Genomic DNA, 25,913 nt, shown 5'->3' on the forward strand with positions numbered 1-25,913 from the left:
ACTTTTCAAAATAACGATTTCTCATTTAATAAATCAGCAATCAAAACCCCCGTACAGACCTCATTTATAACTGACCAATGAATATTATGCCCAACAACTTCATGCTATATATACTTGATGTTTTTGATCTGTCAGTAATCATGAAATATAATCGTAAAGATCAGACCTTAGAAAACAGTAAGTAAACTCTTCCAACAATTAGCTTTTTACACAGCTTGTTTAAGAACTTTTAATCGGACAGTCCTAGATGCATAAGGTCCTTCCCAATATTCATCCGGCAAATGTTCCTTTTGTTTCTGATTTGGTAATTTTCCTATACATTAAGATTCATGCGAATGCAAAATAATTAGTTTTGTATATTCAGTTCAATTACTTAATATATCTTGCTTTATTTGTGTGTTTTTTTTTAAATAAGAACTATGCATGCAAACTTCAATGAAAAAAACCGTATTGAACTAGGTTTCATTGTCTTGATTAAAACGTGTTGGGTGAGATATATTCGCAAGTTCAATATATTATATGAAAACAAACACTTTAATTTAGTCGTCCGTTATTCCCTTTTCGTGTCTAAATGAAGCAAAAACACCTGAAAAAAACTTTTATCTTTCTTAGTTTTATCCTTGCCTGACAAAATAAGACATATGTCATAAATCGTATTTAAACATTAGATAAGAACAATAGTAAAAATTATCTAAAACTTTTGAATAAGCAGTCATTTATGTGATAAACTGAAGAACCCCCCCCCCCCCCAAAAAAAAAAAGAAAAGAAAAGAAAACAACATAAAGATTTAAATGAAAATTGTAAATTATAGCATTTTACAAGATCTTGTCTTTGTGTGCCAAGTACTAGTACTGTAACAGAGATATTAATCAAATTGATTGATTGTTGTTTGCTTTAAGTCCAGTAGCAAATATTTCATGCCTATTAATGACTATAACACATAAATTTCAAATACAATAGGTAGGTCGTACAATAGGTGCAAGAGTTTTTAATTTGATTCATAAAATCTACCCTGAAGTCGATCATCCATGTTTACGTGTAGTTTACAATATCATTTTACGCATCCAATTTAGGTTAGATACTTTTAGCTCGCTTTAGTAACTGTGAGAATTCTGTGAAACTGTATTGTGTATTGTACTTTAGTTTTTGGTATGATATTCTGTACTACCGATCACTATACCGCTCTCCTGGTCGGTCTCGTGTGGGGGCGTTCGGGTCAAACAAAGACGTTAATTAAATTGGTATTCTATTTCAACGCTTAACACGTGGCATCATAAAGTAAGAGCACAGACTGGCCGGCTCAGCGTCGGAAATGTGTCCTGGTCAGGTGACTTTTCTTCCTGCGAACTAATATCTTGTGAACTTACACGATAAAAAAAAGACTCAGCTTGTCAGTCTAGTAAAAAAACGGGGTTAATGCTCTTATTATATTTCACGTAATAGTTCTGAATATTAATTTTATTCGCCGCTGGTCGTCATCCATTATCATTATTTATTTTACCGTTTTATTATACAGTGAAGTGTTTTTCCTTTGCTAGTATATATTTAAACTTCTTAAATTTTCACTAATCAAACTTAAAAAATGGCAGGTGAATTTTTTCAAACACTTGTGATTGTTGGGATTATTATCTTTCACGGTAAATATTATAATAGTAAATCAAATGTGCCTTTTCGGATATATAATATTTGACGGAAAATATTGAATTAACTCCGTATAACTATTATTTAGTCATGTGTCAGTTTTGAGCTTATTATTCTGTATACGGAATGTTCTATAAAAAAAGACCGAATGTTGACTCTAAATATTTTTATTTATCTGTGTCTTTGGGTTGCTGTCGCATTAATGTATACCTTTATCTCCTTTTCTTCAAAACCAAGATTTGCTTGGGTATAGAAATATTTACATCTCTAGACCTCTCCCGTTCCACAGTATACCCTTGCTAAATGGGTGCGTTCGTTTGGCTTATTGGTTATATAAATACGCAAGCTTTGTCCGATCAAAATATAATAGAAATGTATATCAGATGCCTGGTGCAGTGAGAATTCCACGCTATCTTTACCTTAAAAACATTAGAGGGAAAGACGATCTACACATGAGTTGAATGATTGAAATATGTAAACAACAAGAAAAGTCAGCTTAATCTTTTTAAATAATTATAAGTCGCATGGCTGATTTTAACAACATTTTTGTGACTTTTGCTAGAACAATAGTTACTGTAGATGAAAAAAAATATAACAAAACCGATCAGCAAGACAATATCAAAAACTAGAGGCTCTAAAGAGCCTGTGTCGCTCACCTTGGTCTATGTGCATATTAAACAAAGGACACAAATGGATTCATGACAAAATTGTATTTTGGTGATGGTGATGTGTTTGAAGTTCTTTCTTTACTGAACGATTTTGCTTCTTACAATTATATCTATAATGAACTTTGCCCATTAGTAACAGAGAACTATATTTGGTAAAAATTTACATAAATTTACCAAATTAATGAAAATTGTTAAAAATTGACTAAAAAGGGCAATAACTCCTTAAGGGGTCAACTGACCATTTTGGTCATGTTGACTTATTTGTAGATCTTACTTTGCAGAACATTATTGCTGTTTACAATTTATCTCTATCTATAATAATATTCAAGATAATAACCAAAAACAGCAAAATTTCCTCAAAATTACCAATTCAGGGGCAGCAACCCAACAACCGATTGACCGATTCATCTGAAAATTTCAGGGCAGATAGATCTTGACCTGATAAAAATTGTTATTCCATGTCAGATTTCCTCGAAATGCTTTGATTTTTGAGTTATAAGCCAAAAACTGCATTTTACCCCTATGTTCTATTTTTAGCGGTGGCGGCCATCTTGGTTGGTTGACCAGGTCCTGCCACACATTTTTTAAACTAGATACCCCAAAGATGATTGTGGCCAAGTTTGGATTAATTTGGCCCAGTAGTTTCAGAGGAGAAGATTTTTGTAAAAGATCACTTTAATTTACGAAAAATGGTTAAAAATTGACTATAAAGGGCAATAACTCCTAAACGGGTCAACTGACCATTTTGGTCATGTTGACTTATTTGTAGATCTTACTTTGCTGAACATTATTGCTGTTTACAGTTTACCTCTATCTATAATAATATTCAAGATAATAACCAAAAACAGCAAAATTTCCTCAAAATTACCAATTCAGGGGCAGCAACCCAACAACCGATTGACCGATTCATCTGAAAATTTCAGGGCAGATAGATCTTGACCTGATAAACATTTTTACCTCTGTCAGATTTGCTCTAAATGCTTTGGTTTTTGAGTTATAAGCCAAAAACTGCATTTTACCCCTATGTTCTATTTTTAGCCGTGGCGGCCATCTTGGTTGGTTGACCGGGTCACGCCACACATTTTTTAAACTAGATACCCCAATGATGATTGTGGCCAAGTTTGATTTGATTTGGCCCAGTAGTTTCAGAGGAGAAGATTTTTGTAAAAGTTAACGACGACGGACGACGGACGACGGACGACGGACGACGGACGACGACACCGACGACGGACGACGACACCGACGACGGACGCCGTACGCAAAGTGATGGGAATAGCTCACTAAATGCTAAAAATGAAACGCTCAAAATAAGTTGAATCTTTTTTATAAATTGTTGTCAACCTTTTTTTATCATTTTTTCCCCTTTTATGACAACTATTATACCAGTCTGAGATATAAATAAATTTCAAACAGCAAATGTTGTCACCTAGACGAGGGAGCCGTCATTGTATGCTTCAATATATGAGTTATTGCCACTCAATGAAGATTGTTTTCTGATGTAGTCCCTCCCCTGTTAGTTTTGCTTGAAATTATACAATATAACCCCTGATGTGTACTACGACAACGTTTTTTTAATATTAAAAAAAAAAGATTAAATGCAAAGAGAAAAATGATGGAAGAAATGCTAAGATTTACGCATAAAGATTCAAATGTAAATAAAGATGAAATATATAAAAATTGGAAAACTGTTTGACACTATAATCAACTGAGGACAAATTATTATAAATCACTAAATGAAGCTGATAATTTATTGCTCCTTTGTGTCCAGTGGCAAAATGTCATGCATATTCACGACTGGATTCAAAGTGGATCAAATTGAAGCAAATGTTTACTAATTTAGAGTTGCACTTTTTACAATAAGGCAGAGCGTTCGCTAGAGGTAAAACGTATGCCGTAATAGAATAGATTTGAACCACAATGATCGAACTCGTAAAGTTATAAAGCCCTCCTTCCTTTTCAGCTCACCTTTCCAAAAGGAAATGTGATCTTTTGCCATCACTTGGCGTCCGTCGTCGTCGTAAACTATTTTAAAGATCTTCTCCTCTGAAACTACTGAACCAATCCAAACTAAACTTCATCTGATTGATTCCTAGGGTATCTAGAATAAAGTTTGTGTTTTAATTCCCATTTCATAAAAAAAACATGGCCGCCATGGCTAAAAATAGAACATAGGGGTAAAATGCAGTGTTTAGCTTATAACTCAAAAACCAAATTTAGAGCAAATCTGATAGAGGTTAAATTGTTTATCAGGTCAAGATCTATCTGCCCTGAAATTTTCAGATGTATCAGACAACCCGTTGTTAGGTTGCTGCCCCTGAATTGGTAATTTTAAGGAAATTTTGCTGTTTTTGGTTATTATCATGAATATTATTATAGATAGAGATAAACTGTAACAGCAAAAATGTTCAGCAAAGTAAGATTTACAAATAAGTCAACATGACCGAAATGGTCAGTTGACCCCTTTAGGAGTTATGGCCCTTTATAGTCATTTTTTAACCATTTCCCGTAAATCTTAGTTATCTTTTACAAAAATTTTCTCCTCTGAAACTACTGGGCCAAATTTAACCAAACATGGCCAAAATCATTTTTAGGGTATCTAGTTTGAAAATTGTGTCCGGTGACCCGGCTTACCAACCAAGATGGCCGCCATGGCTAAAAATAGAACATAGGGGTAAAATGCAGTGTTTAGCTTATAACTCACAAACCAAAGCATTTAGAGCAAATCTGACAAGGGATAAAATGGTTTATCAGGTCAAGATATATCTGCCCTGAAATTTTCAGATGAATCAGACATCTTATTGTTAGGTTGCTGCCTCTGAATTGGTAATTTTAAGGAAATTTTGCTGTTTTTGGTTATTATCATGAATATTATTATAGATAGAGATAAACTGTAAACAGCAAAAATGTTCAGCAAAGTAAAATTTACAAATAAGTCAACATGACCGAAATGGTCAGTTGACCCCTTTAGAAGTTAAGGCCCATTATAGTCAATTTTTAACCATTTTCCGTAAATCTTAGTTATCTTTTACAAAAATCTTCTCCTCTGAAACTACTGGGCCAAATTTAACCAAACATGGCCAAAATCATTATTAGGGTATCTAGTTTAAAAATTGTGTCCGGTGACCCGACTTACCAACCAAGATGGCCGCCATGGCTAAAAATAGAACATAGGGGTAAATGCCCTTTTAAGCTTATAACTCACAAACCAAAGCATTTAGAGCAAATCTGACATGGGGTAAAATTGTTTATCAGGTCAAGATCTATCTGCCCTGAAAATTTCAGATGAATCGGACAACCCGTTGTTGGGTTGCCGCCCCTGAATTGGTAATTTTAAGGAAATTTTGCTGTTTTTGATTACTATCTTGAATATTATTATAGATGAAGATAAACTGTAAACAGCAATAATGTAATGCTTGGGGTATACAATGTTTTTTTTTTATACTTTCATCATAAATTATATTATGAACACGAGACAAACGAGACATTTCAGTGTGTCCACTCTTGTTTTTGCTTTTGAAGAAGATATGACAGAATCGAAGAACCATTTATATAAATTGAAAACTCAAAATAATCATTCATGGAAGATTTAAGCAAAAAATTTAAGGTGAGCGCTTCAGGCTCTTGAGAGCCTCTTGTTTTTCTCCACGATAGACGAATGTCATATACAAAACGTCATGAATTTACAAACAATAACGGCCATTATAAGTAAATGAGATATGGACTTTTTTTATAAATTAATTCCCTATTGCAGCCAACATCTCCCGGTTCGGGACAGGTTATTTATTTCCACAAAATACCACCTGATAATTGATAGAAGATATTTAAGCAACCAAAAGCACTTTCAATCAAACAAATTCTTGAAATGGTAAATTAAGGTATTTTAAGAGGGCGTATCTAATTAGTCATGCCCGATTAACTTTTAATGAGTTGAACCTCAACTTAAAGACCTACATCGGGTAAATAAGTTCGAGGTACAATAAGTAGACAATAGAAATCTTTTGTGAAATAAGATCGTCCCAGGTATCTTAGAAAATAAATTTGCGTTGAATAACAATGAAAAATGCACGAGCAGGTTTGTAATGTAGGATTAATAACCTACAACTGTCAAATTCAAGGGAATATTATTTTTCGACCTACTTTCGTATACAACCGGTTGTGACGTACCATGATTTGGTGGTATTACACTTTTAACGAACGTCACTGTGCAACGTGAATATGATATAACAGCAAGTACCAGTATAATTAAAAATTGAAGGTCTTTCCACATCAATTTTATAAATTAATAATGAGAAGCTATTTTCGGTTTACTACAAGTTACTTTTTGGCGTCCAATCATTGGTTACTTCATACTGATTCAATAAATACATGTTTATATACATTTTTGACTATAAGATAATTGTCAACTTACGGATTAAAAATATACCTTACAGTCTCATATGATAGCTTTATTTACACAGTTAAAAAATATATGGTTTTAATATACTTTTCATAGTAATATGGGAGGTACTTCCAGATTTAGTGAAATTCACTTCCGGTTTCAAATGATAGTTTTATGAATGCATATTTGAAAAATATTTTGTTTACTTCCGGTTTACTCCAGATCACTTCCTGTTGATGTTTTTCGAGGTCACATGTCAACCAACAGTTTGCAAAAGACCCTATGACTTTATCATGTAGCCAGTTGGAGTTATAATCAATTAGTCTTTAATTGAATCATTTCAGGTCCAAAATCTCTTATAAAATGTCATTTGATTGTTTAAACCAAATGTTCCTATCTTAATTGCAATTACACAAACTAGTTCTTCTATGTATATCTTTAAAAGTGACCGATGAGATCGAGAAACAAGGAGAAAGCAACATTTAGAATTTGACCTTGACCTTTGACCTTGACTTAGTTTTTCTATTTTTTGGACCAAGAGCCTCAAATCAACAGACCCTAGGTCTCTATCACTAATGCCCGCGTCACACTGTCCCGATTTTTACGCCGATGGCAACACGATAATGGAAATTTTCAAAATCGGGACTGATCGTATTTAGATCGGGCTATTCGTAGTGCCATCTTTAACCATCGTAGAACCATCGGCTACTTTTTCTAGCCTTCGGGGACAACTTCGGGAAGGGTTCTAAATTTTTTAACATGTTAAAAAATCCCCGAAGGTGCGTCCGATGTTGAGGGTTCGTATTGAGTTCGTATCACCATCCTCAGCATCGTAATGTCACCGGAAATGCATCTTTGCACATCGTATTGCATTCGTGTTTCCATCGTTTCCATCGGGCAGTTTTGACATTACGATGTCTACACGAATGAATCACGAAGATACCCGAAGGTCTTACGATGGCAACACGACTTCGTGAAGACCTCGTAATCCCGTCGTGTTGCCATCGAATAAAAGTACGAAGGCGACAAGATGGAACTACGACGGCAATAAATCCAGCTAAATGGAAGTTAATTTTAGCGCTAAAATACATTTAAAGTGCCATGCGCGATATGCACTGGTCAGTCTAATACGACTTTTAAGAAAGACGTTCACAAAACATGGAGCTCATATCATATGATTCTATGTGAACAAGAAAGGCGACAGCGTTGTTTCTATTAATTCAAATGGAACAAGAAGAGCAGCTATTACAGGCTCAGGATTTACTTTTACAAGTAAAATATTATTTTTTGTCAATTTTTCATATCAAGTAACATAATGAAAATCATAAACGCGCCTCGTACACCAATGATTGCAGGTACACGTATATAGGGAAACCAACTTTTTCTTCATTATTCTGAATTTTATGTTTCGTCTCAGTTGTTGTCACAAGAATGTTTACTCCATAACCATTTTGTTTTCTATATGTCATATTTTGCCGCATTTGTTGCTTTCCCCACATCCTTCCTTTTGTCTATATTATTATGATATTCTTTTGGAAAGGGCTCTTTTTGAATAAAAGGGATCAACGAACTCATTGCCTTACCTTTAAGATAGATCAGTAAACATGGGCATAATTATGGGTGATTATTCAGACTAGTGCACACATTTTACAGTTCAAACAAGGCAATGCCGAGCGTGGCATCCCATCGTATGTAACATATTGGGGACAAATATGGACACTATATTTGTATATGACACATGCAGAAAATAGTAAACTGAATATGCATATTTGATACATACACTTTTTTTTTAGAAATCAACCAAAACATTCAGTAACTGGAAATACCTTTAATATTGTCTTTAGAACCAGCAGGTAAAAAAAATGAGCAACCAATTTCCTGTGTATTATTCTATTTCAAGGAGAAAAAACAAGTCCATCTGCATGACCTTGACCTTTGGCCTTGAACGTAAAAAATGTCAGTTCAGTACAAGGAAAAACAATATACCAAATGTGGTTTAAATCTTTTGAAGCATATTTGTTTTAGAGTGTCCACAAGGGTGATATTGCCTTGTATTACAACTGCCACTGTGACCTTGACCCTTGAACTTTAAAGTAAATAGCGCTTAAGATATTCTTAACGAGTAACGCCATACCAAGTTTTGAGCATTTTGGTTCTAGAGTGTCCATAACAATTTTATCTACACGCAACTTACATGTAGTAGGCGAGGGGATAATAAACTAAGTTTTATAAGAATTAGATAATAAGATCGATTTCCCGCCACGCATGGCAGACTTGTACATAAACGATATGTTGTCGAAATTCTGTTCGTATCTTTTAGACATCGTATGGCCATCGCGCCATCATCGTAATCCATCGTGTAGCCTTCGTAATCCATCGTGTAGCCTTCGTGATCCATTGTGCAGGCTTCGGTTGAGATATGAAGCTTAAATACCCGTCTTCGGTTAACCTTCGTATGTCCATCTTTTGCTATCGTATATAATTTCGGCACCTTCGTATAGACTTCGTTATTCATCGTACTTGCTTCGGTCACTTTTTTGTATTTTAACGAGATCGGGACCAACTTCGTACGAACTTACAATTTTCGCATTCGGGTGTCCATCGTATATAAAAATCGGGACAGTGTGACGCGGGCATTATGGTTTGACAGTTACGAATGCATAGCACTTATTTTAAATCTCATATGAAGTCTTCGTATCGCTTCGGTCATAACTAAACAAAAAATTATGAGGACATAGCCAGCAATTTTGTAAAATGAATTTGTCGATTTCTTTTACGGTTACGGAGGAGATCTCACCACAAAGAAAACGGAGATAACTCTAAGTTTTTTGACTAAATATGGTCAGTCTCAAAAGCGCAATAACTGTTTGATATTACATGCCAAAAATCTGAGCGACATCTTGGAAAACCACAAAATAAATTTCTTCATTCGGCGGAAAAAGAAACAAATAATTAGAATAAATACAATAGACCTTTCCGCAGAACAGAATTTATGAAATATTTCACAGATGTATCCAAATGACTGTCATCAAAACAAACCATTGAGTGAAGATAATAATAAGTAAGCAGCATACCTTATGTATCATAATGAAAACTTGACAAAATAATATGTGACCTTTCATTTATTGTCACTGTACAGGACGCCCTTGAAGAAGTTTCTTTGCAACATTTGTTTAAACAAAATGTCTAAATGAATACTATAACATACAAGTCGAAAAATAGTATAGTTATATGAAATAAAAATAACAACGCTTACGTTACATTGCATAAAAAACTATCTAAACAACAAACATGCAATTATCAAGGATAGAACGTGTTTCGAAAATAAAAGTACCTTTGATTCAATAAGAAAATCTTTCTTTGCCTTTTCTTCACGAGTTCCATTTACCATAAATCTGAATGATATTTTCCTGACCCCACTGTGTTCATCTTCTGCTGAAACACGTACTCTGTAAAAGAACACATTAAATTCATTTAATTCTTAACTAAGAACTGTTCATTAAGTGGAGATATTCGAATTTAAACGTCCAAGAATTCAACGCCTCGCTGTTGTTTTACGTTTCCGTTATGGACTTATATGTCTGCAGGATAATATAATACAATAACATAAATATTACACCAATATGAGTAAATCTTTTTTCCTGATTTTAAAATTTTAAAAAGTTATAAGTTGTACAAATCAATTAACAATTAATTGAAATACGCTTGCATGTATTCAGTGGTTGATTTCGATATGAAGTAAATATGTATAAATTAAAGACCAATAAGACAGCATTTGTTATTTGTAGATAGTCCATCAATATAAAACCTGCATATCAGAATATTATAAACAATACGAATTTACCCAATTTTAACGGAAAGGGTGGGATAAATTACTTAGTACATTACCTGAGTTTCAATAAAAAACTGCATGCGATGAAAGGATTGAAAGTAATTAAGGTATTTATACATGTATTTCACAATGGTGAATTGTAATGTATACATTCCCAAATCACACTTCATACCTGCTTGAAAATGGGTATTCTCCATCATCAATGTTGTACTCGACTTTTAAAGGGTGAACAGTGGGTGGACTCCTGTCAAAATGTACAACAGTTGAATCCACTTTACTATTTCCCATTATGTCATGTGCACGAATCCAAAGTTCATAAGAATCTCCATCACGGATATCTGTAAGTTGGAAACTTTTATTGTCACTTAAAGGTACAACATCTTCCCAACCTGTCTTTGGAAATTCCAAATGAGGAATAACGTGTCTACCAACGGTTTCAAAACGAATAATAGATTTTATATTTGGTATTGACGATTTGTTTCTAACACCGTCAGTATCATCAAACCTAGGAAGTATTTTTTTGTAGTCATGGCGCCTTGCTTCCTTGCCCTCACTCAGTCGTGGTTCATAGTCAAGTAATTTTGACAGAAAATATCCCTTTTCATGAATTTTATTCGTGAAATGACCAGACCATGAAACTTCAATGTTCGAAAACTGACTTGTTTGCCATGCAAAGTTTGTCGCTTTGGAAGCGGTGGTAACAACTATTAGATGGTCAGAGCTAGTTGATATATTAGACGTTATATCATATATTGCAACTTGTCTTGCATATTTAGAATTGTTCGCTTTGTCATTTACTTCTAGTATGGTTGAGTACACACCAGGTTCAATGGGTTCATATGTCGGAAAGGAGAAAATGTCGCTAGCATTAACTTCTTGTATAAACAAAGGTACTGGATTGAAGGTTTTATTGATGAGAGGTTCCCTTAATCCTTTAAGATCGTAACTATATTCCATTTTCCAAACTTCAAATACATATCTCATGATTCCTGATAATTCATCTTTCCAACCTCCCCATTGAGGTTTAAGAGCAACCTAATATAAAATAGTTCCATATTAACGCTATAATGTTCATTTTTTTTAGTTTATTGCCTGTGGATGTAGCTCAAAACAACAAAATTAAAATAAGATGGTACACCGAATTTGAAACCTAGAAGAGCAACTATTTAAATGATAGCATGATACCTACATGAAAATTAGTAATTATATATTACGATAATAATCTTCGGGCACAACAATATTTAAATTATTTAGGCAACTGACTAGTGTAATTAACATCGATCCCTAGGGAAGAGTTTCAATATAATAGCACTGAGTACAATAACACAGTATCTGGCCAATGTTAGTAATAAATATATTTTAATTTTCATCTATATGTTTTGGAGATTAGTTGGAATTTCATTACAGCTGAACTAGTATTAATCTTAGGGGACAGCTGAACGCGTCCCCGCGTGATGTATTTTATCGCTGTTTTGAAGACTTGAAGTCTTTTTGTTCTTTGGTCGGCTTGTTGTCGACACATTCTCTAACTTCAATTGGATACATTATTTAATATATAATATGAATGTTTAAGAATATAACCTTCGTCGTACTATGAAAATCAAAATTATTTCATTTATCCTTATATACTGTTCTGGTAGCTGTAACAGAAAGTTTTTATCTAGCACCAATTGCATTATTTTATTGTTGATATTCACCATATGTGTGCCAAGTGTTTGATTAGTTTTGTTGATATACAAGAAATTTCCTGGTTTTCCTAAACGGATGATTGTACACAAAGAAGAAGTACACTTAACAACATTTTTTTTTCATTTCATTTCATTTCCCTGTGTATAAGATAATGCAGTTTTTTTCAAAAATGATGGTTTTCTAAATTTTGTTTTTTACAATTTTACAGCGGTATCATATTTTAACTTTGTTAACTTTCCTAAGTCAGGAATCTGATGTACAGTGGTTGTCCTTTGTTTATTTAGTTCATACGTGTTTCTCGTTTCTCGTTTTTATATAGATTAGACCGTTGGTTTCCCCGTTTGAATGGTTTTACACAAGTATTTTTGGGGCCCTTTATAGCTTGCTGTTCGGTGTGAGCCAAGGCTCCATGTTGAAGGCCGTACCTTGATCTATGATGATTTTCTTTTTATATATTGTGACTTGGATGGAGAGTTGTCTCATTGGCACTCATACCACATCTTCCTATATCTATTAAAACGCAAATTGATTCATTAAAAAGATATTTGAAGTTGAAATACGTAATATATCGCATTGATATAATGTAAATGCTTATAATTGTTTACTTTTGTAACATCGTGACGTAAAATGAATGGAACTTCTCCCGAATTGCAACTAGAATCTTCAGAACAATGTTTAGGTTCATCGTAATCGAAATGAAGTTGCATCGAATTTCCAGTCTTAATTGCAATATAAGTATTTTTTGCATATGGACTTTGACCATTTTGAAGATTCCTGTATCCACCAGTACTAACTGAAAAATGAACCATGTACCTAAATGGAAAAATAACGAATAACTGATATTAAAATCAACATATATCTATTCCAGTGAAGATTGGTTCACTACATGTAGAAACCCTCTTTTTTTTATTTTGATAGACACATTTCAAGAGTTTATTAAGACGTTGTATTTACAAAACGGACATAACACTTTGTGTGGACGTTGTCTAGAACATTTCTATAAACCTCGCTTTGTTTTTATAGGCTACTTCAACTATTGATATATAATGTGAGCATTCAGTGTATCTATACGCTTTAATTTGTAGACCACAATAGTTTAGCCGGTTTGTCTCCGAGCCGACGATCGTCTGACTGAAGTATTACATAATGATTAATAGTTAGTGTATGTAATGTACTTTATAACTACATGTAATAATTGTTTAATTAACGTAGCTTAAGCATTAAACCGTAAAAAAGTTCCGTAGCTGGTTCCTTGCCTGTCTTCGTTTCGTAAGGAGGCGTACATGAAATTGGTTTAGTATTCAATTTGCCTTGAATTTATGACTAGTCGGCCCACGGCTATTTCTCACCACTCAAGCGCTCTCAGTGATTATGACAACCTGCATAACTGTATCAAACTCGAAGCAATGTGCTTAATCATTACATTGTTTTCTTCTGTGTGGTCTCTTTTCTCTTACATTTTATACTAAGATTAAAACAACATTAGAGATAAGGGGATCCTCATAAGGACTGGAATCTTGATATTTACCTGTAATTCCCTTGTTCTTAACTAGGCAATTGTTAAAAAGAGATATTTTTAATAAAAACCTCCAATATTTATAGATAATTTACCTCCTATATATTTCTAGGAATGTGATTGGTTATAAGCGCCCTCGTAAAGACCGTGTATATTTTATATTAGGTTAGTGGGAGGCGGATCTTGTCTTATACACGGTTAGTTGTGGTGTTACGTCCCTTTATATTCCTGATAAGGTAGTGAGGAGGCGGGGCTTATTTCATATACGGTTAGTAGTGGTGTTACGCCCCTTTATAAAAACAAAACGGTAATGTGAAATAATCGTAAAGATTTCAACAGACGAAGAAAGTGATGATTAAGATTGAAATAAATTCATGAAACACATTTAAACCTATCGAGTTCTTATTGTTGGTATCTGTTTTTGTAGGATCAATGGAAGTAGTTTCTTAACGCTAACAGTATTGAAGACTTGTTCATTTTGATAGGACACTTGTCTACATTTTAAACGTTAAGATAGTCGGTAAGATAAATTCGTTGCATAGTGTGCTAGTGACTGACCCCATATATACCGTATTAGGTCACTCGCGCACTATGTAACTAATAAAACTAGTATTTTTATGTAAGTTTCCAAAGATTTTAAACGTCGATTTAATCATTGTTAATCTAGCACAGTAATAAACTTATTTATTTTACTTTGTTTTCATATTCATTTCTCTATTTTTCTTTATAAAGTATTTTTTATTAAAGTTTCGTGATCTTGAATAAAAATGTACTTTTTATATCCGAGAGCTATTGGAAATTTATAATACTTTGTATGGAGTCATTAATTATACTTAAGAAGATGTGATATGAGTGTCAATAAGACAACACTCTTTCCAAGTCACAATGTATAAAAAGTGAAAAATTATTATAGGTCAAAGTTTGACTTTCCATACGGAGCCTTGGTTCAAACTGAACAGTAAGCTGAAGGGACCCAACATGACTAGTGTTAAACAAATAACACGGGAAAACGGTATAAAATCTTTATAAACAAAATGAGAAACGAGAAACAAAACACTCGCATAAAACACTACCGAACAACCTTAAAGCTAATATAAAAGTATCAAACCCTTCTAAATATAGTATCTTTAAATCGCTTAGTCAACTTTCATATATTGTCCAAAGATTAAGTGACAAATCTAGAATACTCTCAGTAACATCCTATAGATCAAGACGTGATGAACCCTATTTGTATTCTCCCTTAGTACTCATGGAAATTTTAGTTGAATAACCTTTTAAGTTTGTAATTCAAATACGGATGGAAATAATTATGTTTAAGTTTTTGTTTATATTCGACCAAAAATATATGTAAAAGCAATTAGTATATGTATATAAAAAAAAGGATTATCAATGGCTTCATATATACCTTTATATATCATATTTCTTTATACATTATTTTAGTTAAGAACTGATAAATGTGATTACAGTTGATTACCCATATACTAGTGCTTATGAAGACCACCTAATCCCTAATGGTGTTTAGTATTCATTATCATATGTTGGAGAAACGTGATTAAACTGAAACGAACTGTGTTTTCTTCTCTTAGTAAATTCCATCTTTCTCGGAGCACGTGTGTCACATAAAAAACCGATATAATGCACACCAATCGAAAAAAACATACTAACTCGCACCATTTAAGAAATGTTTTCAAATATTCTCAGCGAGTTATAGATTGTCTTCTCTCACTTATTTGCTCCGGAGTTTTTTATCACCCGTATCACACAGAGACAGGACTAGACTTACACCTTTCGACAAAAAATGAATATTACAAACTAGCAACCATGAGAAAGGTTTTGATTATCAGTGCTCATGGTTGTCTTATTTTAGTTATATTCTCCGTAACAAAAGCGCCCTTTTAACACTGAGACAAAAGCGTCTAGTTTAACAATCGAACTCATAAAGTCAAAAAACTTACAAAGTAGTTTTTAGGCTGCGGGCGCTGGTATTTCAACCTATGTTGAAAGACAGACATAGTGACAATTTATAAAAAAAAAAAACACGAATTGTTAAGCCTGTAAAGAAACCTATAAAATTTATGGTGCAGATGTTGTCAAAAGGGTTCAAATTGGATACTCGATGCAATTTATAATGTGACGTGTAATGAAACTATGGATCTGATTCCCATTTCATCTCATGTATTTTGCATTTCCAATTATTCGGGGATCTTTAACCTTTAAACTTATCGTATGGGTACATGAGTGTAAAATTCAAACCTTATTTCGAAAAAAAATCCAAATCAGAACTTAGAAATCAGAAACTATTACTTGGACTTTCTTTCTATACATTATACTCATTCTGCACTTAAAAATATTTAATGTTTAAGGTTTTGATAATCAATTTTCTTATGTTGTTATCAATTTTGTATCTCAATTTTTGCTGGATTTTTTAACTAATTGTGATTGATGGAGATCGCCGGTTACATCTGGCTATGCAGTATCGACGTTGTGTATCGGTGAAGGCCGTTAAGTGACCTATAGTTGATAATTTCTGTATTACTTGGGCTCATACGCAGATTTGTCTCATTGGCAATCAGACAACATCTTTTATATAGATATATGTCATGGTTCAGGCTATACTTCAATCATGGAAGTGGAAGACTAATCGGCACTGTATACCATTGTCATTTGACAATTGGTTTGAAAGCCAGTCCTTTCAATCAGAAATAGTTAAGATCAATACAATTTGTAAATTACTTTAAGATATACCCAGTGTAAATTGAAATCTTATTTTAGACATATAGGAATTAAGCAAATATACGGAAAAACTAATCGTATTTTCAGAAACGGATGTTTTGCATATCTTCTTTGTAACGTGTCGTAGTAAGAAAGTTTACAGAAGTATGACTATTAAAAAAAACCGAACAAAACAACACTAAAAGTTATATTGTACATATATGGGATGCTGTACGATTGAAATCATGAAAAACGTTCTTTTACCTGTCACCGGAGTCAAACTGTATTATGTAGCTGGTGTTCAAAAAGCATGAAAGTTCGGTACTTGGACTTGAATCAGAAAGATTTGGACAGGGGAGTGTTTTGTGATCTGCTTCATAATAACCTGTAAATAATACATAATGTTAAATAGACATAGACCAGTGAACTCGCATTATAAATCCCTATGATATTGTGTATATTTCTCTTTTTAAAAATCACTTAAGCAAGCAAGATAGATTAAAAAAGAACAACAACAAACATGTATAACAGGAATAAAAAACCTAGATTCAAAAACTTTTCGCGTCGCTAATTCTCGTATGGACCAATCCCTTAAAGTAACAGAGTACTATATCGTCCATATCTAAATGCTTTCGAAATTCTATCTTTGTAAATGTATTCCGAAAATATAATAAATTGAGACGGAATGTAAAGAATGAAAGGTTGTATCTCCGGCACACATTATTTATAATTTGGAATCCTGAAATAACTGGTCGAAATAAATAGTATTATTATTTTTTTAATATACATATGAAAACATCAAAGATATCGGTTTAAAATATGCATTATTACACAATATACAAGAATGCTTAGATCTTGTCGAATAAAACTAGAAGTTGGTCCTGTTTTAGCTTACGCTTAGCAGTTAGAGCATGTTGCTGATGAATTACCTTTATTTTTTAGTTTCATGTGGCTAACTGATGCAGTGGCAGAAACAATCCCAAATTGTACCTTACTGATGTAGCTTGGAAGAGGACTTGGATTACGGGAAAATACATAAGTTTCGTCTAGTGAGGCTTTCAAATTAAATTCAAGCCTATTGAACTTCCCTTGGTTTGTCCATGTTATGTCAGCCTCCGTCATGTGAGTGGCATCACTCTTATAACTGTATTGATCTCTGTTTATCGATGCTTGGTGATAAGTGAAGGTGGCATTGATTTTTTCTAAAGTTGGCAAGAACTGCTGGCTTGTCACTGTTAAAACACATTGTAATTCTAGTAATTGCATATAAAGCAAAGATTGTATACAAACTGTTCGATCATAACTTGTACTAAATAATGCGTATCATGTTATATAGCATACCCTATATTTTGAAGAAATTCACAACAATGTAGGTCTATACCAGTTTATGATATAAAGAAGATGACGTTAAACATATACACATATCTTAGAAATCAAACCTACTACACATGCTTCGTTTTAGTGAATTGATGAAAATAAATAGATACAAATAGGCAGGTAAAACAACCATTTCTCAGACGACTTACTTGGCAACGTTAAATATGGATGTATGTCAATGAATTTTAAATAAAATGTTCATAAGAATTTAATCTACTTACAACTTAAGCAGCTTTTTCCATTAAATCCATCTGAGCAGACACATGTTTGGCCGTTGCACTTCCCAGGATAGCAAGGTCGAAGATGAGAACATGCTGATACTGTAGAAAAACAAGATTGTTCATGCTTCCATCACAAAAATAAATAAAAATGTACCAAATACTATATCGTACAGTTTATGCAATGTTTCAAAACCTATGATATTTGGATGTGGAAATTTAAAGTATATACATCATTTGTATTTGTATTCAATCAAAGCATAAAGTACATTAAAAAATGCAGTGTTAGTTGTCATTTTAAAAACCAATGTTGCCTGCTATGAAATATAAAAACTACAAATGAATTCAAAAGTCAATCATGCATATGTACACTTATATCCCGTCATTCAGACGGTTTTTATCACTTGATGCGAAATGGTTTTTTTTTCGACACGTCTTATAGTTTCGCTTCGAACACAAAAACGCAAAGAGTCTACAATTCTTCAATCATAATCAAACCAGTTTTCTATGTTATACTGGCTGCGCCTTTGAAGCGCCATTATCGATACATATAGGATACATATAACATTTAATTTGTATATACAAATAGAATCTCAGTAAAATTTAAAATAACTTGAAAAGGAAAATGATACAAGTTAATCACCCCCATCGCAAATATCGCCCTGGTATCCATTTCGACACCTGCATGGTCGATTTGGATGATAACATGTTCCGCCATTCCTGCACACTGGATCGCATATGGCTGAAAAGAAAATGCATTGTCAACATTCTAATTTGCTGGCACATACACATATAAAACTTAAAGCGGGTAATTATAGTGTTGTCACATTTTGAGTTTAAGTGATCTTACTGCGTTTAAACATTTACAAGTATCAAAGTGCCTTTGGTAACGGAAAGTTTGCATTTTATCTTCTATAGTACGGCATTTTTGAAGACGGAAGACAATCTGCAGAAATATATTTTAAGATGCTATCAATATAATACTATAAATGGTATTGCGAATAAACTCAATTTAACATTCCTTATTGTGGGTCGTCATCAATTTATATTCTCTTAATACTTGTTGCTTGTTCAAATGTCGAGTGTAACGGAATATGATAGAGCATTGATATGTTTTATTGAAAGTGAACACGACAATTTTTTAAACATCAGATAAGACTTAAGATACTATACGATGAAGTAAAAAAACTTATCATGGGAAAAGACCCTAAATGCAAATAAAAAGTGTCGTTTTCAAATTGCGAATTATATATTTCGACTGTATATAATATTATATTGTCCGCTGAAAACACTTACCTATATTACAGTTGTGATCGCCATTATGCCTCCATCCACTGCTACATAATGTCTGATATCCGTATACTGGATAATATTCAGTTCTTCTACTCCAGCAGCTTAATTCATATAAATGATAATCCAAGTTATGTAAATCATTAATCACGTTGACTACAATTTACCAGAAAATTGTTTCAAACACAAGTGTTGATCTTATCAAATATTTATTTTACACAACAGGTCGTATTTTTAAAAGTATTTTTTTGCACTAATTATTTTAATTCTAGCATCTGGTTGATCTCACTGTTCATTGATTGTTAACATATATAAACTGTTTGTTTATTGACACGATTATGATATAAACACCAAATATGTCCTAATTTATTTTTAATAATCATAAAAGAAATTTAAAAAAAAGGCTCCACACGCTCAATCAAAGTTTAGCTTGGTTGTACATGTATGTGTTTGTTTTATATCCCTTTTTTCATATGTTTCAACAATTATGTGTGTATTTTTATCATATACGGACGATGAAAAACTTGTTATTTTAACAGTATGATCATAGTATTGAATTTGCCTTAAATTCCATATCAAGACGTTGTTCATAAGTCCGGGTCAAATTAATAAAGTCCGGGGTAAACGTATTTGACGCCATAAAGCCGTATTATGCACTTTTTATGCACTTTTTTTTTTAAATATGAGAAGCTAGAGTGATACAGATAGATCTACATTTTTGTATTAACTACTTCCGTGTATAACCCGCCGCTTTTTCTTGAAAATGACAAAAATTAAAAATTATACAATAAACCATTTTTTCTAATTTACGAAACTTTAGTATGTATGGACAATGTACTGCAAAATTTGACTTGAACTTAATTAATTAAGGCGTTTTCGATTTTCTGAAAAATTTATTTTATTCGTTCATCAACAATACTGCTGTTGAAACATTTAAGATTTTCCCTCACCACTATTGTTTTCTTCTTCAAGGGACGTAACACCACTACTAATTGTGTATTGAAATAAGCCCCACCTACTTACATATTATGAAATTTACACGGTCATATTCCTGGAAATGTATAGAGATAAGATAAAAAGTTATATTGGAAAAAACTTCCGAGTTATATAGGTACATGTAATACGCAGAACTATATGTTGTTGACTTTCATGATGTTGTAATGAAATGAAAAAAATACGAAGGCTGATAGCATGCACAAGGGCCCGATATGAAAAGGGTCTGATATGAAAAAAAGACATGAAATTATATACTTCAGTAAAAGATAAAAAAGACAAGAACTATTAAAATTTTGTCTTTCTTTGAACTTTTATAATTTAACATTTTCTTAAAATCTGGATGTATATTAGAGATAGCAGGACCCATCCCGTACGGGAGCCAATCGCATGTTATCAAATAATATCTTAAAATAACATCCTGTCATACATTCCAGGCCAGGTTTCCTTGTTGCATGGATGTCTTGTATCCCAGTAACTAATATACTTCCTGGTATAGTAATTTCTAAAAATTGAAAAAAACAAATCTTTAGAAGTTACATTAAGACCGAACAACATAACACACCAACAACCTACACACCAGGTCCCAATTTCAGGAAAACGGTGTCTTCTGGCTATTCCTACATTTTGTATTTTACTATTCTGGCTATTCCTACATGGGGGATTAGTGGAAGAACAATACATGTTTTTATTGCAAAATATGTTGTTTTAGTCATTAGTGTCTAATTTGGTCAAAGGTAAATTTACCTGTGGAAATTAAATAAAAATTATTACTTATATGTAATAAATGAGACTTTTTTGTTTGAAAACATGCATAAAGTAATAATTTTAAGTATTTTAATACCATAGAATTTCTAAAAAATAAAACTAATTGAAAGAAAAGGAAGTAAAAGCATTGGAAAAATAAAAATAAAATGAATGAAAAAGTAGTAAAAGCATTTAAAAAGAAAATAAATAGTTACCCACATTTTCAACTTCAGAAAAATTCTCAAAGAATTTAATAATTTCATTATTTTAACAAATTATGATTTTAAAAAATGAATATAATATCAAAAGTACTTAATTATCATAATCAGATAAAAAAAAAGTGTATTAATTGGCCTAATAGATTAAGCAAAGCCAAATGACTATGAACTTTGATTAGCTTTAACACTATTAACTTGTGCTCAGTGTCTTAACTGAACACCACAAGCTCTACCAAACAATTAAGCATTACTATAAGAAGCCAGATTTTTCCTGTAATGATCATTCTCAGTTCACCATGGCAAATGCACAGTTAGATATCAAGTTTACAACAAATAGATTAGGCAACCAGAACTTAGTACACAATAACTACAAGTTCCAGATAAAGTCAAGACGTGGAGACAGATGTTATTGGAAATGCTCTACCCGTAACTGCCCTGCTACTGTCAACACACACAACAACATACCAACCAAAGTGGATGCTAATCACAACCATCCCTCAGACAGAATGCAACTCAGAGTAGACGATGTATTACAACGTATGAAATCTCGTTGTAAAGATGAACTCACTGCAATACCAACTATTTATGAAGAAGAATTGGTAAAACTACGAGACCGAGAATGGAATGATGACACACACCAACTAGTAGAACACATACCAACCTTCTACTCATGCAAAGACCAGCTTTACAACGAGAGACACAAGCTAATACCAGCACTACCAACAACAGTAGAAGATATCACAGTAGATGGTGAATGGGCTCAAACTACTACTGGCCAACCCTTCCTACTTGCAGATGATAACACCAATGGGCGAATGCTTGTATTCAGTACCCAAGAGAACCTATATCATCTAGCAGCAGCAGACACCATCTACTGTGATGGAACATTCTATGTTTGTCCAACACTGTTCTACCAGCTGTACACATTCCACGCCAAAGTTGATGGTACTATGTTTCCACTGGTTTACTGCTTCCTACCCGGTAAAGATCAGCAGATGTACAAAAGGCTACTTACTATTATTAAAGATTTATGTAACCAATACAACATCCTTCTTCAACCAGCCAAGATGTTCCTCGACTATGAAATAGCCATCAGAAATGCAGCAACTTCAGTCTTCCCAGATATCCACATCAAAGGGTGCTTTTTCCACTACACCCAGTGTATCTGGAGAAATGCACAGAAGCATGGTCTGCAAACTGAATATAATGAAAAGGGCGACATACACCAACTTGTTCGTAGAGCTGCAGTACTGCCACTGTTACCACCCAATACAATTGAAGATGTTTGGTTTAATGCACTTGAAGACATCGATGATTCAGATACTACTACACCAACACTTAGCTTTACTGACTATGTAACCAGCTACTGGGTAGAGAGCAACCAAAGTCTGTGGAATCACTATGCAACAGAAGGTCCTAGAACAACAAACCATTTAGAAGGTTGGCATAGCAAGCTAAAGAAATTAGTAAAGGCAGCTCACCCAAACATCTTTAGTATGATTAGTTTGTTAAGACAAGAAGAAGCCTTCCATGCTCTATCATTGATCCAGTACAGAGCTGGCGGGAAACGTATCCCAAGAAAGAGGAAGTACAGGGAAATTGATGACAGACTCCAAACACTGAAGATAAGATTACAGAATGATGAACTTACTCCAGTGGAGTATGGAGATGCTGCTTCTCATCTCCTGCACATTGATTAAGACTTTGTATTCTTTTATATGTTCAATCATGTTCAATGTATTACTATGTGAGTGCTATGAATAATGTCAATTTAGTATACTTTTGGTGCTTTGTTTAGTGTGACTCAAAATTTAGTGCTTTGGTTTAAAGAATGATTTAACATTGATGTTTCAAATGATATCATTTACTTATATATATTATTGTAAATAATTGCAAATACTTGTGCATGTCATTATAGCTATAAATTCATATTGTGCTTTTGAATACTATTTACATAAACTGTGCTATGAAATTATTAAATGAAATAAAAGATTGTGATATAAATTATTCTTTTTCTTTATTTTCTACAAGAATTACCTGGATTTACCTTGATTCATTAGATCTCATTAGTTTAGTGTTGTTACAACATAATCCTACATAATCCCATTGTTTACACAAAAATTCTGGGAACTCCTACATGAAATTATACTATTTTACCTATAAAATTCAAAATGTAGGAATAGCCAGAATGAACCCAGGAAAACATAGGGGTTTATGTATTATTGCCATGACACGTGCGGTCTGTTTTTATGGTTTATGTTGTTTGTCTTTGTAATGATTTGATGAAAAAGGATTTTTTTAACTGATTTATATAGTAAGTTTTTATTTTGTACTGCTACACCATGGTGGAAAGAAGAGTGCTCAGAAACACATTTAACCCCGCCACATTCGTTATGTAGTTCAGTAGTTATTTTTGGTTGATATCAGTGATATTTCTTATTCTTAGATTGTTTTGTTATAAATTTAACCGTTGAGTTTTTAAATTGAATTCTTTCATATTTCTATGTCGGGGCCATTTATAGTCGACAATGATGTATGGAATTTTCTCATTGTTGAGGACATATGGTTGTATATTATTGATCAAATCCACTTTATTTGAATTTTGGTGGATAGTAATGTCATTGTCAATCATACCTTATCTACTTACTTCTTGTAAATAAAAAACTTGGCTATGATCCCATTTTGATGAAAATACTAGATACAATGTATAATCTTGTTGACTATAAGCGGAACACATTTATATAAAGAGTGATCAATATCATCTTTCGAAACTTTTTTTTAAGTACACAATTGCCTTTCAAAAAATAAACAGATTACAGTATATCAGACTATAAATATTTCTAATATAACCAGGATTAATGTTTATTTACAACTTTTTGGTGTTGACAAGTCAAAGTAAATGTCATATCTTTCTTCCAACATATGCATATTCTTTCCGATACCACCTCTTTACTAATTCATTTTCATTGTTAAACAATGTGAAATGTAGTTAACCTTTATTTTGAAATTCGTTATTGTCATTGAATAAAGTCGGAATTTTGGTGGGAATTTTTTTTTATTTTAAATTCGTGTACTCTGTGCTCAACGTTTATCATAGTAAAACTTTTGAACGGCCAATTATAGTAACCGAATATTTAAAAAAGAAAAAAATATTTTAGCTTTTTTAAGTAAAAAACATATATAAAAGCAAAACTTAATCACATGAATACAAAATAATGTAAGTATTGTCTTACCCCCTCCATTGAGAGTATGCTGTATTAAAGAACAGAATAGCAAGAAAAGTCAAAACACAGCTGCACTTCCAGTACATATTGATCTAAATGTTTCAATGATCCAGTAGACACGTGATGTTTAACAGGAAGCTTCTGCTATTTGTAGTGTTTTCGATACCTGACCTTAAAAATGCAGATAACTTAGTTCATCTTGACATTCGAAATACCATATGGCAAATTGATATAAGATAATGTGGTGAAAAATATATAAATACAACACATTAAGACTAAGTGAACTTCTCCAAATTTGATTTCTTATTAAAATAGAATTGAAATGCAAATGGAATATGTGTTAAACAACCCGACCAACAGCAGAGGTCCAAGGACTAATGAGTCTTAAACTCAGCAAGAAAATTCAACACCCAGAGGCGTGCTTCAACTGGCCCCCAAACGAAAAACCGGTTATAATTCAGTTTATTTGGAAGTCACACTAAACACATGAACATATAAATGAACTAAAACTTAAAAAGTAAAACCACATAAGACTCATGCCAGAGGCTTCTTTTGGACAGGATTAATTAAACATGTTTAACATGTTTTGTGAGATCTCAACCCTCCCCATATACATCTAGCCAATGTAAAATAAAGAAACACACTGCAATACGCACAGTAAAACGCAGTTCAAAAGAAGTCAGATGTCAAAATAGTTAACAGCAGAAACTAAGCAAAATGACAATGTTACGCAAATTAACAAAGAACTACTAGCAGTTACGGACATACCATCTTAAGACCTCATTGAACTATTTGAAAGATTATGTCAAGATTATATGACATTTAAGCACAATCCATCCCGTTAGACTTGACCCAAAATGTTCAAAATAATGTTTGTATGTTTTGAAGAAATGGTACATTGGTGTAGTCACCGGGGAGGCTACATTTAAAACGATGAATAATGGTGTACTCCAATGAAATATTGTGTATTAGATGTTTCGTTATGTATAGGTAATCTTTCAATATATCGTTATCACTGTTATTTCAAAAAAGAAAATATTAATCTATTGAAATCCTATAGAAGTCACTCACACACAGAACATGAAATACATACTCTCTAACGATGGTCTGATAGAACATCAACATCAAGACAATAAAAATGGAAAGAAACCAATCGGGAAAGTAACGTTGACTCATCTATATTCATATAAATTCATATTTTTTATATGAAGATGACCATTTAAAATTCCCTAACGATCTATAAAAGACATTGCTTACTTTTAACGTTGGAATTCATAGACCTACGTAAATACAAATTTTGAATGGAAACCTTCAATATGTGAAAAAGCAGAAAAGAGCCCAAGGCCACCAATGGACCCTCAACATAGCGATGAAATAGAATAAACAGCAATTTTAAGCAGTTTAAACAC

The 25,913-nt window shown here is 32.9% G+C and overlaps 1 protein-coding gene across 1 annotated transcript in view; it reads right to left on the reverse strand.

Moving 5' to 3' along the window:
- Positions 1-24,650, reverse strand: part of LOC143056023 (uncharacterized) — a 39,267-nt gene extending 14,617 nt beyond the window's left edge. The window contains exons 1-10 of the mRNA XM_076229098.1: positions 24,514-24,650; positions 20,746-20,820; positions 19,329-19,426; positions 18,676-18,774; positions 18,036-18,134; positions 17,367-17,669; positions 16,702-16,822; positions 12,815-13,022; positions 10,693-11,555; positions 10,023-10,137 (exon numbers count right to left, since the gene is read on the reverse strand). Coding sequence (XP_076085213.1) covers positions 10,023-10,137; positions 10,693-11,555; positions 12,815-13,022; positions 16,702-16,822; positions 17,367-17,669; positions 18,036-18,134; positions 18,676-18,774; positions 19,329-19,426; positions 20,746-20,820; positions 24,514-24,590 — 2,058 coding nt within the window. The 5' untranslated portion in view covers positions 24,591-24,650. The remainder of the gene's footprint in view (positions 1-10,022; positions 10,138-10,692; positions 11,556-12,814; positions 13,023-16,701; positions 16,823-17,366; positions 17,670-18,035; positions 18,135-18,675; positions 18,775-19,328; positions 19,427-20,745; positions 20,821-24,513) is intronic.
- Positions 24,651-25,913: the final 1,263 nt, after the last annotated feature.

Source organism: Mytilus galloprovincialis, chromosome 13, assembly GCF_965363235.1.
Source record: "Mytilus galloprovincialis chromosome 13, xbMytGall1.hap1.1, whole genome shotgun sequence".
NCBI lineage: Eukaryota > Metazoa > Mollusca > Bivalvia > Mytilida > Mytilidae > Mytilus > Mytilus galloprovincialis.